Source organism: Bubalus kerabau, chromosome X, assembly GCF_029407905.1.
Source record: "Bubalus kerabau isolate K-KA32 ecotype Philippines breed swamp buffalo chromosome X, PCC_UOA_SB_1v2, whole genome shotgun sequence".
Lineage (NCBI taxonomy): Eukaryota > Metazoa > Chordata > Mammalia > Artiodactyla > Bovidae > Bubalus > Bubalus kerabau.
Genome location: NC_073647.1, coordinates 122,437,781 through 122,453,419, shown reverse-complemented (window position 1 = coordinate 122,453,419; position 15,639 = coordinate 122,437,781). Strand labels below are relative to the sequence as shown.

The window sequence follows — 15,639 nt, the reverse complement described above, 5'->3', positions numbered from 1 at the left end:
GCAGGCAAAGATTGGGTGGGAGAAAGCTTAGCATCTCAGTGTGAGTTGTGGAGGCACGTTTAGTGCTGCTAAAAACCAGTCATCTTACTCATGGGTTTTATTGCTTCCTGGGACCTCTAATCCCATACCACCCCGATCCAGCAACTTCTTGTCCTCCTTCTCTTTAAATAGTACATTCTGATGTGTTGGTTCTTTTTTTTTTTTTTTTTTTTTTTCTGTGTCTGCTTAATCATGTGACCTCCTTTCGCCTGAGAGGGCAGCTTTTTCCTTATCTCTTCCATCCATGTCAGTTGGTAGCTAAGAGCTCCAGGCCCAGGAAGGCTGGAGTCCCCTCTGGATGGAAGGGCTGACCTCAAGGTCAGCAGCAGGAGTTGGGCCCATTCTGCAGTCTGAGATAGCCCACCCCAGGTACAGCTGTTCATGGGAGGAGAAGGGTGACTGCGTTTATCCTGCCTCTTCTCCATAAAGAAACCTGGTCATTTTATTTGTACTGCTCTGGGAAAAAACAACAACAAAGTTCATGCTACATTAAACATCTGGGCCTCCCACATGATCATAAATCTCATACTAGGGGTGCCCTCTCTCTCCTTGTTTCTTTAATTACAAGTGTTAGTGAACTGAAACCTGATGGATGATGCCTTTGGGGTGGAAGATATACTTGTTTTTATTTTCTTTAAAGTCCTGAACCTTGTCATTTGCACATGGACTTCTCCACAAATGCCCAAGTCCCTTATCTGCAGAACTTTCTGCACCTTCTTTGGCCTTTGTGTGTACCTATTACCCCTCTGAACTGAATTTGAAAAAAAAATCCTTTAAAATGAAAACTAAATCATCCATGTTTTTATTCTTTGTGGGGAGGGGTGGTGGTGGTGAATAGCACGGTTTAAAAAGCAGATGGCCCTTTCTTTTCTTGCCTTTCTTCTCCATGTAGAATATTCAGGAAGGAGAGAGAGAAAGGGAGAAAAGATACACGAGGCTTGACTGTCACACTCTTTAAAAACACAGTTTTCAAGGACTTCCTGTTTGTTTCCTGTTTGGCTTTTCTTAGTCTGTGTAGAAAATAGTTAGTGTGTGTGTCTGTCTGTGTTGTGTGTGTGTATGTAAGAGAGCGAGAGACTGACTTAGAATGAAAATCACATATGAAATAAAACCCAACATTTAGCTCTTAGATGTATCTGAGTGAACAGATATATGTAAGCATAAACTGATTAATGAGTGGCTCTTCATTGTGTGTTAACTGCTCTCTAATCAATTAGCACATAATTAACGAGGGCCCTAGTTATATTTGAGTGTCTATCTTAAGCATCACTTTCATACAACATCTGCTGCCGGGTTAAAGGCGTTAGTAGCCATCTCGTAGATGAGAACACATGTGAGTTTCACAAACAGAGCCGCTAGTGTGAGCCACATATGTAGTTTTAAAATTTTCTAGTAGCTCCATTAAAAATGCAAAAGAAAGGGTGAAATTAATTTTAATGGTGTAGTTGATTCAACTCAGCCTACCCAAAATATTATCATTTCAACATGTAATCAATATAGTTATTAATGAGATACTTAACATTTGGGGGTATTAACTTTTAAAAACCTAGTGTGTGTTGGACACTTACTGTACACCTCAAATCAGACTGGCCACATTTCAAGTGCTCAAGAGCCACATGTGGGTTGGCTGTTGCACTGGACAGTAGGGTTAGCATCCCACTGCTGTCCCTCAGGATTGAGAAGGTCCTCCTAGACCGCTTGTGTGTTTTTGTTGTTATAAGAGAAAATGGAAACCAAACACTACATGTTACTTGAGTACTGCAGGGTTTCCCTGTGTGCAAGACACTAGGACCAAGACCTGCCCTGTAAAAAAATAGATTCGGTGATGAAATAAGTTAGGGAAGTTCTATTCTTTTATCCCCTTTTTGGAGATTACCATGGTATGCTAACATGTCTGAAAAAACTCTTCTGGATAAAGAAACCGGTGTGCAGCTGTTGAGTTCTGTGTTTATAAGGTTCCACCTCTGGATGGTGGTGGTTACCCAGCTACCACTATAAAAACATGGTTAGTCTGGCATCATACATTTATGGTATGCTTATAATATTTATTTTTCTGTGGAGGTGTTTTAACACCCCTCCCCCTCCCCACATCACATTAAAGATACCAGAACAATGTCCTTGAGTATTAATCCCTACTAATTATCTTACCCTCACAAAGATGTAAGGTCATTCTTTAGTACACTTCTGGGAAAAAGAATTCTGGAAATTGCCACAAGGTCTCTGAATGAGAAAAACTTTGTGTCTTCCCTTCCTTCTCCATTCTCTTTGGAGCCTATCTCTACTTATTCTTTGTATTCAGAATCACCCAAGAGCTAAGATATGTCTTCTTGTTCTAGAACCACCTCCTAATTTGAAACCAGCAGATGGCTGTAATGTCTTGCACGTGGACACAGATCTTCAGAAAGTACCCCAATACATACCTTCCTCTCATTTTTTCAGAAATGATGAGCTCTACCAAGATGAGGGGAGAAACATCAGAATGTGTATATGTGTAAACATAGAATACAGTTTCATAAGTAGAGTAATACTCTTTCTGCTAATACTTTCTTTAAAAATATTTTGTGTGTGGTGTTCATTTACTTGCTTTAGTGTGTGCTGTTATCGTAAAGTGCGTGAAGTAGTTGTGACTTAGCGATCAGTTTGAAGAAGATATACACTATACTTGACAACTGTCAACCTTCAGCAAGTGATCTTTTTGCCTTTGTTTGAGTGGGAAGTCTGATGCTGCCCCTATAAGTTTTGTTTTACGATCTGTGCTTAAGTGGCAATTACCAATTAAATAACTTCTGCTGCTTAATTTGGTCCAAGTTGACTGTAGTAACCCTTCTATATGGATGTATTTAAATAAGGTTAAATGATCCGTTTTGCTTCTTTTTTTTTTTTAGGACTTTAGTATTTCAATATTAGAGATGTCTTCTGAAGACTCTAGTAGCAGTAGAATCCCTTTGCTCTTGAAAATGAAGATTATATACCATGAGGTTTTATATAGACTTTCCAGATGTAGGAGGGGGACATTCTAAGTGCAAAAGTTTGGTTTTAGAATCTGATTCGGAAGAGCAGTCCATTCTCTAAAAGGGTAACAGCCTTCCCAATTTTGAACATGTGTGGGAGCTCTACTTGGAAAGGAAGTCTGAATTAGTCTCATGGATTTAATGGCGCTAAATTAACATTTTTCAAATGGATTTTGTAGTAGAATCCAATTATTAGAGGAAGTCACTTGGTTGCAAAGCCATATACTAGAGAATAGTCAAACACCACGTGCTAGTTTTGGAATGTGCATTTCCCAAGTGAATAGAATTTACTTCACCAAAAAGATTTTACACAATTCATGATACTTAGAGAAATATGATTGTATCGTTGGAGAAAAAAGCTCACCTCTGTAAATGCTACATTTCACATTCACTAGTAAACCAGTGTAATTCCTTAATTATTTGGGGGGATACAAAAGAATAATCTGTCAATAGAATAGAACTGCTTATTCCTAACTATATTTAGGAATGAATACATACTATAATTCAAGAGACTTGGGTTCAATCCCTGGGTAGGGAAGATCCCCTAGAGGGGAGCATGGCAACCCACTCCAGTATTTTTGCCTGGAGAATCCCATGGAAAGAGGAGCCTGGTGGGCTACAGTCCATGGGGTTGCAAAGAGTCAGACATAACTGAAGCGATTTCGCATGCATGCATGACTTAAGGTATTACTGAATTTTGAAGAACTGCTCAATAAATTAGTAGTATTAATAAAATTGTACTCTTTTTATAATGCATTTGCCTCAGCACACATGCAGAGTTAAAAACATAAATTTATTTTAAAATACACCAAATAACACAGATTAGTTATTATGACTTTAAAAGCCTAATTTCCAATAGCATTAAATCCAAAACCAGTTATATGTTGTATATAACTAAAATTTAGAAAGCCTTGCACACAAAATGAGAGACTTATTTAAAAATGCCTTTTTTTTTCTTTTTGCCAAAAAAGGTTCTACAACCCATTGCTAATTATTATATTCCTTTAGGGGTACTTTGAGGCGCTTTCAAAGACATATTTGTAGCAGTTACATCTAAATTTAGAGCAGAACATTGTGTCAGATATTTTGCTATATCACAAAATGTTGTAGTACTGTATTTTATAATAAAACCAAGTTCTCAAGTATTCTGGTATATTACATATTATTATGCCAAAAAAACCACTTTCTAGAAGTCTGTTATTGTGTACTTAATATTTCAAGAAAATAATGGGTATTTCAGTCAGAGCAAGAAAGTATAATGCAATACATGACATTCGATTGATCTTTAGTCACAATCCATTTAGGTATTTGACAGAGAAACTAGCAATCACAAGCTCGAATGCATACATTATTCTCAAGGACAAAATGGCAAACACTTAATACACAAAGACATGGTCACTGGGGCAAGTTAGCTGGTGCCTGGCTGAACAGGATCAACTTGCCAATCAATGCTCATCGGATTTTAGCTTTTGTTCTTGGTTGTTCCTGGCGGGGGAAGTGCTACAGGTCAGTTGATGTCGCCTCCCCTTCGCGTGGGGGATTTGCTTACAGCCAGTGCATGGTATAATGAATTCTCTGGAAGCAGGGTTGAGTCAGAAGCTTAGAGATGCACCTTACTGTCTTTAAAACTGCTGTTATACAATGTTCTGAACACTGTGATCTTTCCAAATGTATTTTCTGTATTAGTTTTGTACTGTTAGAAAATAATATGCCATAAACTGGACTCTACAGTGTTTAAAGCAATGTTATTTATTGGCTTATAACCCCCTGCCTGTTTATGTACAGTCTAGTTAATATAAAACCTGTGATAATCCTTTGCCTTAAAAATAAAATCTAATGCTAAATATTGAGTGTGCTCTAACATAATTTTAAGCTACAAGTTAATTTTTCCTTTAAAAGTTAAGATGGTGTCAAATAAAATATCAAATGAATACTTTATGGAGTGTGGCTGCCTATTCTGTACTTGTGACAGTGTGTGTATCTTGATCCAGAACATGATGACCTGCTGGGTGCTATAAATAGATATTAGTAATCCTTTTAGAGAATGGGCCTGGCACTTCTCAGCTATGGGCTGAATACCTCCCCTTAACCCTTATAAATAGATTTTCCCATGCCACAGAAGAATGAAGAAAAACAGTCCTTCATGTTCTCTACATTTTTTGTCTTCATTCCTCTTGAATCTTCACATTCTATTTGTGTTGCCATCATATTCTTAAATAGAAAAATGCCAGAGATGCCTGAAGATGGATGAAATCACCTAACTTCAGTGGGGAAAGGGATCTCACAATTATTCAAGTCCAATCTCTTATGGAACAGGTTAGAACTCGAATTGTAGAGATTTAATGAAGGCTCAAGCTCTGAGTGACAAAGGGAGGGGTGGCTGAGCCCATCCTGATGTCCAGAAGGCTGTCACCGATCCAATGAGTGAAAGGGCATTGTGTTAGTCTTAGGGCTGGCACAAAGCAGCAAGCAGAGGGAGGTATGGTGTGGCCTAGAAACTCGTTTCCTTATTAGGTCTTGGTCTTCGGCAGGCTGAATTAGTCATTTATGGAGGAATATATCAATATTTTTGAAAGCAGATTTTCTGAGAAGGAAAGTGTTAGCTCTTCGTGATTACCATGATGCTCTTTCACCTTGGAAGCAATGCTTCAGACTTGGTCGGATGAAAAGGTACATTCCGGGTGCGTGACGATATACTTGCACTTGGAAAAGCATCTGCGGGCTCTGCTTGTTTTTTTTTTTAAGTGACCGGAAACGCTGATCCTTTGAGGTATTCGGCGTTATTTAGGTCCAGAAAACAGAGCCCGGGCTGGAAAGGCATCCTGATCCCAATTCCGGGTCCCGCGGGGCTGCAGGTTTTTGAAGGGATGTGAAGGTTTCCCACAGAAGCGTCGACCAAAGGGCTTTAGGACCCAGCAGCTGCGCGCGGGGCCGGCGGGGCCCGCCGCCTCCTGTGCGGTTCGGCGCGGGCGGTCGCCGGGCGCGGGTTCGCGGCCCGCCCGCGGCTCGTCGCCGCAGAGACGCGACGGGCGCTGAGGCGCGCGGGCGGCGCTCGGTGCGCGTGGGCGTGTCCCGCCCCGGCCGCGCGCCCCGCCCCAGCCCCGCCGGGTCGCTCGCCCCCAGGCCCAGCTCCAGCGCCCGGGCCCCGCGCCCTCGGCGGGCAGCGCAGAGCGCGGGAGCAGTTAGGGCCGGGCATGCCGGGAGCCCCCGGGGCAGCCGCCGCCGCCACCGCCACCGCTACCGCCACCGCCACCGCGTCCGCCGCCGGTGCGCGCCGCTGACGCGCGGAGATGAAATTCCCGGGCTCGGTGCTGGCGTCCGTGTTCCTGTTCGTGGCCGAGACGTCGGCGGCGCTGTACCTGAGCAGCACCTACCGCTCGGGCGGGGACGGCATGTGGCAGGCGCTGACGCTGCTTTTCTCGCTGCTGCCCTGCGCTCTGGTGCAGCTCACGCTGCTCTTCGTGCACCGCGACTTCACCCGCGACCGGCCGCTCGTGCTGCTGCTGCACCTGCTGCAGCTTGGGCCCCTCTTCAGGTGCGTGCGGGACCCCCGGCGGCGGGGGTCGGGGACGGGGGCCCAGGCCGGCCCGCCCGGCTCCTCCGCTCCACCACCGTCCCTGTCACAGGAATGCGACAGGAACCTGGGAGGGTGGGAATGGAGCCGGGGCGTACCGCCTTCCTGTTAGGGGCTAGCGTTGGAAACTGCGGACAGTCGACTGAATTTGACCAACGGAAAGGGCCAATTCGGGCCCCTCAATCCTCACCGCGACCTGGTGGGCTCTGGCAGGATGAGCTCGTGTCGCGACGGGGCCTTAGGAAGAGGGTTCTAAATGGCCGTTAGAATCGAAGTGGGCACAGTTAATTGAATTGAATTGAAATTGAACAAACACGTGGAGTGGCCTGTACTAGGCACTGTTCTGAGCTCAGTTACAAATACTAACTTATGTAATTCTTATACACGACCCTAAAAATCCACGCGTCCGTCTTTTCTGTCCGATGTGGAAACATGGAGGGGAGAGGGCGGTAGGGGGGAAGCGGGGTAGAAATATCTTCAGGGCCCTGCCTGACTTGTAAACTTAGCCGATGAAGCTGGAGCACAAGTGTCACGGAGACCCCAACTCTTATTGTGTAAAGAGAAAAAAAATTATTAGTGACTGGAAATTGTAGAAACACAAAACAAGTAAAAAATTTTCTGGTAATGAAGTAGAGTTTGGTTTATCTGAGGACCATGAAGAGAGTTTAAAATGTGTTGTTTTGATACCTCTCATCTCTGTAGGAAAAGCGAAATAAAGGGTTTCTATCTGGATTATAAACAAATTTATAATAATGAACTGTAGATATAGGTGGGAGAGAAAGGGGAAGAGGTAGAAAAGCCAGGCACTCAGCTGCCAGAAAATTCAGCCAGCTGGGAATCTTTCCTACCAGGAAATATCTCCCCAGCCAACACATCACAAACACACACACACAGCAAAATATCTCCCCCACCAACACACACATTCGAGTAGCAAAATAGATTTTACAGAGCCCTATATACACACACAGTCGAGTAGTGAAATAGATTTTATAGGGCCCTATTATAAAACTTCGTGTTTCATATCAGAGACAGTCATCCCAGCTGACACTCAGAATACTAACTTGTAGTTTACACAGTGTCAAAACAGACCAGGTGAACAAGTTTCCCAACCTCGAAAGCCACAGTCCTACAGAGGAAGAGAAACAGGTGCACTGGCAGGAGTAAGAAGTTGCTACCAACCTCATGAGAGCAAGGGAACAGTTGGGGGGGAGGGGAACAGAGAGAGAGAAAGAAAGTGAGGGGAATTTTAAAAGCCCTGCAGCCTGGGGCCAGAGAATGAGGAGCGAGTCCTCCGTGGCCAAGTAGGCCGCAGCAACCTGATTGTGTGCCCACTCAGTGGGATCAATGCGCTCTACTTGGACAAGGCACTCATTTCTTAGCTCCATCTTGTGAAAAGAAAGTTCATTGCCTATGCTATTTGAGTAAAGTGACAGAGAAAGGGAAACTGACAGTTCTTAAATGCTTCTTGTGCCAAAAGTTTGGTAGGTAGCAGTTTCTCTCAGTTCATTGACTCCTCACCATAAAGTAGGTATAATTGTTCCCATTTTATAGATGAGAAAAATGAGACTCCACACTACATTCACAAGGCTTCTTACAAGTGGAATTGGCTTAATTATGTGAAAGAAGTCTGAGGAGTGTGGAATGTGTTTTATCTGTAGTTCCATCTTAAGAAAGTTTGGTCATCTTGGCAAAATTGAAAAAACACAACCTAAGTTGCCATCTTGGTAAATGAGAATACCTTATCAGTACTAACATTTAAAATGTTTCTAAATACTGAATGACCCAAGACAAAACTAATGACATAATACTATGTATAAAAACAGGATGGTATTCATAGACCTAAGCTCAGAGAAATATACCAATTTGTTAAGAGTGGTAGTTTCAGGATGATGGACTTATGGGGCAGTTTTCATTTTTTTCTGAAAAATATAGAAAAGTACATAATTTACTCCTTTATTATATTATACTTCTCTACATTTTTCAGTTTTTACCGTAAAAATATTTTAACTTTATTTAAAAAAAGAAAAAGTTTGGTACTTTGGAGCGATAACTTCTCAACTGATATATATATAAAGTTTCAACACTATGCTGCTGCTACCGCTGCTAAGTCACTTCAGTCGTGTCTGACTCTGTGTGACCCCATAGACGGGAGCCCACCAGGCTCTCCCGTCCCTGGGATTCTCCAGGCAAGAACACTGGAGTGGGGTGCCATTTCCTTCTCCAAAGAGACCTATTTCCAGAAAATTCTGAATAGGTCATTGTGCTTTGGGGGAAAAAACAGAATAACCATTAAAAAAAAAGAAACAAACAACCTACTTCCTTCAACAAGGGCACTTTCATTCTAATGCAGCTGATTTCTTTCAAGAAGATGCTGGAACCATGCTGAGATACACAAAATGTGGTTCCAAGCCTCTTATCTTCCAGATGAAAAGAAAAGCAATTTGATGTTGTGTGTTAGCATGCCTTAATATCTTATTGAAAGTTATTCCTGCTGTTTGATTTTATTCTAACTCTAAGACGTCAGCTTTACATAAATATCAAAATTATTTCCTCCAAAGGAGAGTCTCTCTGCCCTTCTTATCGATTGGACTTAGTAATATTTTAAAACTGTTTGGGGAAAATTTCGCTCTCTTTAATTCGGGATGGGTACTAACTAACCAAACTCCTGTTCTTTTTAGGTGAGATATTGGTTTTGGATTCACTCAGTTCAGTTGCATTTCATTACATTGTAATGATGGTGGACTAAACACTACAGACTAGGCCTTGCTCCTCCTTTCATGTAGGGAGGCTTTGGGAGAGCACCATGTTTCATTTATATCAGCCTCATATTTAAAACTGTAATTGCAGTTTGAAGAATTGTTTCCTCATGAAGTCTAGGTTGGGATGATAGGAACATTAAATAATGTCTTGAATTTCTTTTTTTTCTATTATAAGGACAATCTTATTGTGAATGATAATAGACATTCTGGATAACCAGAGTGGGGGGAAAGCACCTCTTAACAACAAACAAAATTTATTTCTCATTCTTTTACAATTATGTTCATTTTATAAATTAATTGGGAGAAGGAATAAATATGAATGACTTACAGGTTCAAGGAATTTGCCCCCATTCTTATTTATTGGCATAATGAAGGAAAAATGGTACCCAAAAATCTAGCTTTATAAAATAAAAGCTAAGACATTCTAGTAATTTTTTTATTCAAGTATAGTTGATGTACAGTGTTATATGTTACAGTTGTACAATATGGTGATTCACAATTTTAAACGTAATGCCGCATTTATAGTTATTATAAAATATTGGCTATATTCCCCATGTTGTACAGTATATTCTTGTAGCTTATTTTATACCTGAGTTTGTACCCCTTAATCGCCTTTCTCCCTTCCTGCTCCCTATTGGTAACCACTAATGTGTTCTCTGGATCTGTGAGTCTAGTATTTTTGACAGAACATTACAAAATGATTCATTGCAATGAAAAACATTGCAAAATATTTCTCTCTTCTGTAAACTTTGAGAAGACTTTAAAAATAACAATAGCCTAAATATCAATAGCTTTTTTGTTGTTGCTTGCAAAGTGCTTTCACGTACAGTATATAATTCCATCCACTGTAAAACCTTGTGAGCTAACTGTCATTATCTTTTTTTTACAGTTGAGAATTGAGGCTCAGTGAGATTATGTAAGTGGCTTTTCAGAGGTCACAGGGAGCTTTCCATTTAACCAGTTTGGTTCTTGGGTAGCTTCACAGAGCATGTATGTCATAGGAAGATAACATGGCATAGAGGAAATCATAATCAGTATTTCTTTTGAAAATGTGTTTTTAGTAACTACCTCAGAGGGTCTCTGGTACCACAGATTATTTATGCTGACACCAACATGCATGGTTTCAGCTAATTAATAAACTGCTTCCACTATGATGTTTGAAAATGGGATAAAATGAAAATAAAAAAGGATCAACCTGCTGATTACCTACATTAGGGATCAGCAAACCATGCCTCACAATGAAATCCCCTTACTGCCTGTTTTTGTAAAGTTTTATTGGAACACAGACATGCCCATTCACTTCTGTGTTGTCTGTGGCTGCTTTTGTATTACAGTGGCAGAGTTGAGTAGTTGCAATAGAGACCATGACCTGCAAAGCCTAAAATATTTATTCTTTGTAAATACACAAAATGTTTGCCAACCCTTGGTCAAACTGAAAAACTATCTTGAATGATTGTGATGAAAATACTTAATTTATGGCTACATTTAGGCAACTTCTCAAGTAAAAACAACAGCAACAACAACAAAACATTTGGAAACAAATAGTGGAAGTCTTAGGGCCTTTCACAAATTCATTAAATACTTACTACATGTAAACTTCTGTGCTAAGATTTTTATTAGTTGAGAAAAACAGTGAATTACAGGAGGGTACACCTGGGTTTCCTCGGAGAAGGCAATGGCAACCCACTCCAGTACTCTTGCCTGGAAAATCCCATGGATGGAGGGTCCTGGTGGGCTGCAGTCTATGGGGTCGCTAGGAGTTGGACACGACTGAGCGACTTCCCTTTCACTTTTCACTTTCATGCATTGGAGAAGGAAATGGCAACCCACTCCAGTGTTCTTGCCTGGAGAATCCCAGGGACGTGGGAGCCTGATGGGCTGCCGTCCATGGGGTCGCACAGAGTCTGACACAACTGAAGTGACTTAGCAGCAGCAGCAGCACACCTGGGTTTCCTGGAGAAGGAAATGGCAACCCATTCCAGTATTCTTGCCTGGAGAATTCCATGGACAGAGGAGCCTGGTGACCTACAGTCCATGGGATCGCAAAGAGTTGGACGTGACTGAGCGACTAACACACACACCTGGGTTTCAGGGCCACCTCTGTGATTACTTCATTGGGGGACCTTCCTTCATTTCCACTGTAGACAAAGAAGTGTCATTTGTCTATAATTCTGCAAATACTTTCCATTAAACACAGCCTTCTCCTCAGCATCCAGAGACTTGCTTTTTCCTCTGGACCTTCATTTTATTCATTCAGCTCTTAATATGTGCTGCTGTTTCATTTGCTTGTTTTGTCATTAAAAATTCTGAGCTTGATTTTACTATTCAGGTAAAACATATTTGTTGTTGGAATGACAGAAGGGCAGAAAACAGATAAGCACAACTAAAAAAATTTAAAAGCTCTAATTTGACTAACTAAAGGGAACAATTCTTAATATTTTGTTATATATCCTCACTAATATTTTTACAGTCATTAAGCTGGTAAACCATGAAACATCTAGGGGGAGGGAGGGGGTGTAGGAAGGAAGACCCTGATTTGCAATCTTCACTGATTTCTGTGATTTAAAGATTTCCATCGTGGCCTATTTCAAGCTACTGAGTTGTTTAAGAACTGCCTCACAAAATTCCTAACCATTTAACTGTCTCATGAGTCAGTATGAGCCAGCTGAAGCACTCCACTGTTTATGTGTATATCTGTGTGTATCCATATGTATATGTAATTTTCTTTTTATTAAAAATGGAATTATCTATGTATTTTCCATTGTAATACATTACTCCTTTTGCTTACCAAACATGATAAAATTTTTTTGTATGTCAGTATATGTGTGTGTATAATGTCAATTTTAAGGACTGGATAATATTTCATTGAATATACATATTAGGATTTATTTAATCATTGTTTTGTTTAGGGACCTTTAGAGTTTTCCCCAGAGAAGGCAGTGGCACCCCACTCCAGTACTCTTGCCTGGAAAATCCCATGGACGGAGGAGCCAGATGGGCTGCAGTCCATGGGGTCGCTAAGAGTCGGATACGACTGAGCCACTTCACTTTCACTTTTCACTTTCATGCATTGGAGAAGGAAATGGCAACCCACTCCAGTGTTCTTGCCTGGAGAACCCCAGGGACGGGAGAGCCTGGTGGGCTGCCGTCTATGGGGTCGCACAGAGTCGAACACGACTGAAGCGACTTAGCAGCAGAGTTTTCCCAGAACTTTGCCATTAAAAATAATGGTATTCAAATTTTTACAGTAACCTTTCTTTCTAAGGGCTTCCCTGTGGTGGCTCAGAGGTTAAAGCGTCTGCCTGGAATGCAGGAGACCCGGGTTTGATCCCTGGGTCGGGAAGATCCCCTGGAGAAGGAAATGGCAACCCACTCCAGTACTCGTGCTTGGAGAATCCCATGGAGGGAGGAGCCTGGTAGGCTACAGTCCATGGGGTCGCAAAGAGTTGGACACGACTGATCGACTTCACTTTCCTTTCCTTTCCTTTCTTTTAAGTGAGTTAATCTATGAGAAATATCTTACAAGCTGAAAGTGCTATATAAATATTACTTATATTAATTAGGTCCTGTTTTCTTGTTTAGAGTATGTACATCTCTGAATGAGACAGTGGTGTGCAACTATCTTTGCATTCCCCACAGCACTTAGCAAAGTGCATCCACATTCGTTACATATTTGAGAATAAAGACAATGGTCAGTTTATTCTGTCTTCTAGTGCTTGTGATCAGTGGTCCACCTGTGTCAAGTTACAAGGCCTCATACAGCCCTCAGTCATAGATCTGAGTTTTTCCTCAGAGCAGATTCAGTTGGATCAGCTAGACTTAGCTCAAAACCTTGAACTTCATTGTTTTCAGCTAAACAAGTTGATCCACATTGTTTTACATGTTTTCATGTAATATATTAGGGCTTCCCTGATAGCTCAGTTGGTAAGAATCTGCCTGCAATGCAGGAGACCCCAGTTTGATTCCTGGGTCGGGAAGATCCGCTGGAGAATGGATAGGCTACCACTCCAGTATTCTTGGGCTTCCCTTGTGGCTCAGCTGGTAAAGAATCAGCCTGCAGTATGGGAGGCCTGGGTTTGATCCCTGGGTTGGGAAGAGCCCCTGGAGAAGGGAAAGGCTACCCACTCCAGTATTCTGGCCTGGAGAATTCCATGGACTAAAGAGTCCATGGGTTGCAAAGTGTCAAACACAACTAATATATTAAAGTATCTATGACTCCAATGGACAAAATGTAGCAGACAATTGCCTCTCCCTCCCCACCCCCTTGCACAAATACACTACTGTGTACCTCTTTTTCTCCCAGGAACAAATGAACAAAGATAATCACAAAATATATCCACTTTGTACTCACTAATGAAAGAAGTTCCTGCATTTCCTTTCTTACTTCAGGTTTTATTTTAGTATTTCGAATTATACATGTATTCTCATTTCCTTGGTTGCCTCCAGGTGAGAGTACAAAGTTAACAACACTCAATAAAATAAATGAAGCCATAAAATCTTCTGGCAGCATTATAAGGTTGTTATAAAAATGCACATTTGGGGAAAAATGTCCTTTAACAATTTTGAAACCTAAAGCCATGAACATTTTTTAGTACTAAGAAAAAAACATTTTCCTCAATATTTTGTTATGAAAATTTTTGAACATACAGAAGACAACTTGAAAGAATTGTACAAAGAACACCCAAGTACTTGCCACCTAGATTCTACAGTTAACGTTTTATTTCACACGTCTATCCATCCCTCTATCAATCCCTCAATCCATTTATAAGTGTGTGTGTGTCTGTGTGTGTGTGTGTGTGTGTGTGTGTGTAAATTGTACATATCAGTACTCTTTCTCTCTTCGCTATTCATATCATTACCTATAGAGGAAAATCCAGTTTTAAAAGCCAACTACTCTATCAGTCTAGAAAGGTGACTGGTTCAGGCTCCATCCTCAGGCAAGCTTGAAACTCCATAGATAAGACAGAGCTGGCAGGCTTCCAGGTATGATTGACTTTAGTCCTGTCCTGAAAAGGCTTAAGAGAGCAGAAATAGATAATGTGGTCTTCCAGGGGAATTCTAGGTGGGAGGCTGCTCTGTGCTGGGGGATCTCCCAACCACAGCTGCTGTTTTAACTGAAGTAATTTGGAGCATCTATTGGATCTAAAATATGTGTGTGGGGGTGGGTGTTGTATATATATATGCACACGTGCACACACACACCCCCATATACTGCATTATTTCCATGACAGGGTGGCAAAGTAGGTCTTATCTCTGCTTTATAATTCAGGGAAGGGTTAAAAGACATATCCAAGGCTGCACAGCTAATAAGTGTTAGGAAGGGAAATGGAACTTTTTTTTTCTGGAGCCTGAACCACTTCCCATGCCATTCTCAGCTTGGTTTCCTTGCCTCAGTGGCCCTCGGTGTCACCTCTCAATGTGGTTCATGCTCAGGCCAGTTGGCCTGCTGGAGGGCCTCAAGAAGACTGCGTGCTTACAACTGGTCCTTAGAGAGGATGATTTTAGTGGCAGGGGTGCAGGGCGAGTTGCAGTCCAGAGTAACCAAGCCAAGGCTTTGAGAAAGCTAAGTGAAAGTGGGGTAACTGAGAAAAGACAGGATCCCGTCTGCCTCTGATGATCATGACTTGCTGGTTTGTTTCCAGGTGTTTTGAAGTCTTCTGCATCTATTGTCAGTCAAACCACATTGAAGAACCTTATGTCAGCATCACCAAGAAGCGGCAGATACCAAAAAATGGCCACTCAGAGGAAATTGAGAAGGAAGTGGGCCAGGCAGAGGGCAAGCTATTCACCCACCGATCTGCATTCAGCCGGGCATCGGTGATCCAGGCTTTCCTGGGCTCAGCCCCACAGCTGACCCTGCAGCTGTATATAAGTGTCTTGCAGCAGGATGTCAGTATCGGACGATGTATGTATATTTTTTATTTCTGTTTGCATTTGGGAAGTGTGGAGAGCAAAACATAAGGTCTGTTTTGTTTCAGGTGAAATTCATTTCTATGCGCCTTCCATCCGAAGTCTGTGTTGCAGTTACTAAGCTCAAAACGTAGTGAGTTAAAATAATAGTGTTTCTTTTGCTTATGAATCTGAAGTTTAGGCAGCTCTCAAAAGGGCTCACCTCGGCTCCACTGTGCATTAACTGAGGTGGCTCAAAGATGGGGAGTTGGAATCCACTGAGGGCTCATCCACTCACAGTTCTTACGGTCGGTGCTGGCTGTTGCTGGGGCCTCAGATCTTCCCCACTTTGTCTCTCCATGTGGGC

At 41.8% G+C, this 15,639-nt stretch overlaps 1 protein-coding gene across 2 annotated transcripts in view; it reads left to right on the top strand.

The window, feature by feature from the left end:
• The first annotated feature begins 1,019 nt into the window (after window positions 1-1,019).
• Window positions 1,020-15,639, top strand: part of XK (X-linked Kx blood group antigen, Kell and VPS13A binding protein) — a 54,562-nt gene continuing 39,942 nt past the window's right edge. The window contains exons 1-2 of one of the 2 annotated variants that reach the window (XM_055565361.1): window positions 1,020-5,720; window positions 15,026-15,288. In XM_055565361.1, coding sequence (XP_055421336.1) covers window positions 5,713-5,720; window positions 15,026-15,288 — 271 coding nt within the window. In that variant the 5' untranslated portion in view covers window positions 1,020-5,712. Of the gene's footprint in view, window positions 5,721-5,822; window positions 6,586-15,025; window positions 15,289-15,639 lie in introns of those variants that run through there. The other variant, XM_055565360.1, reaches the window with a different exon arrangement.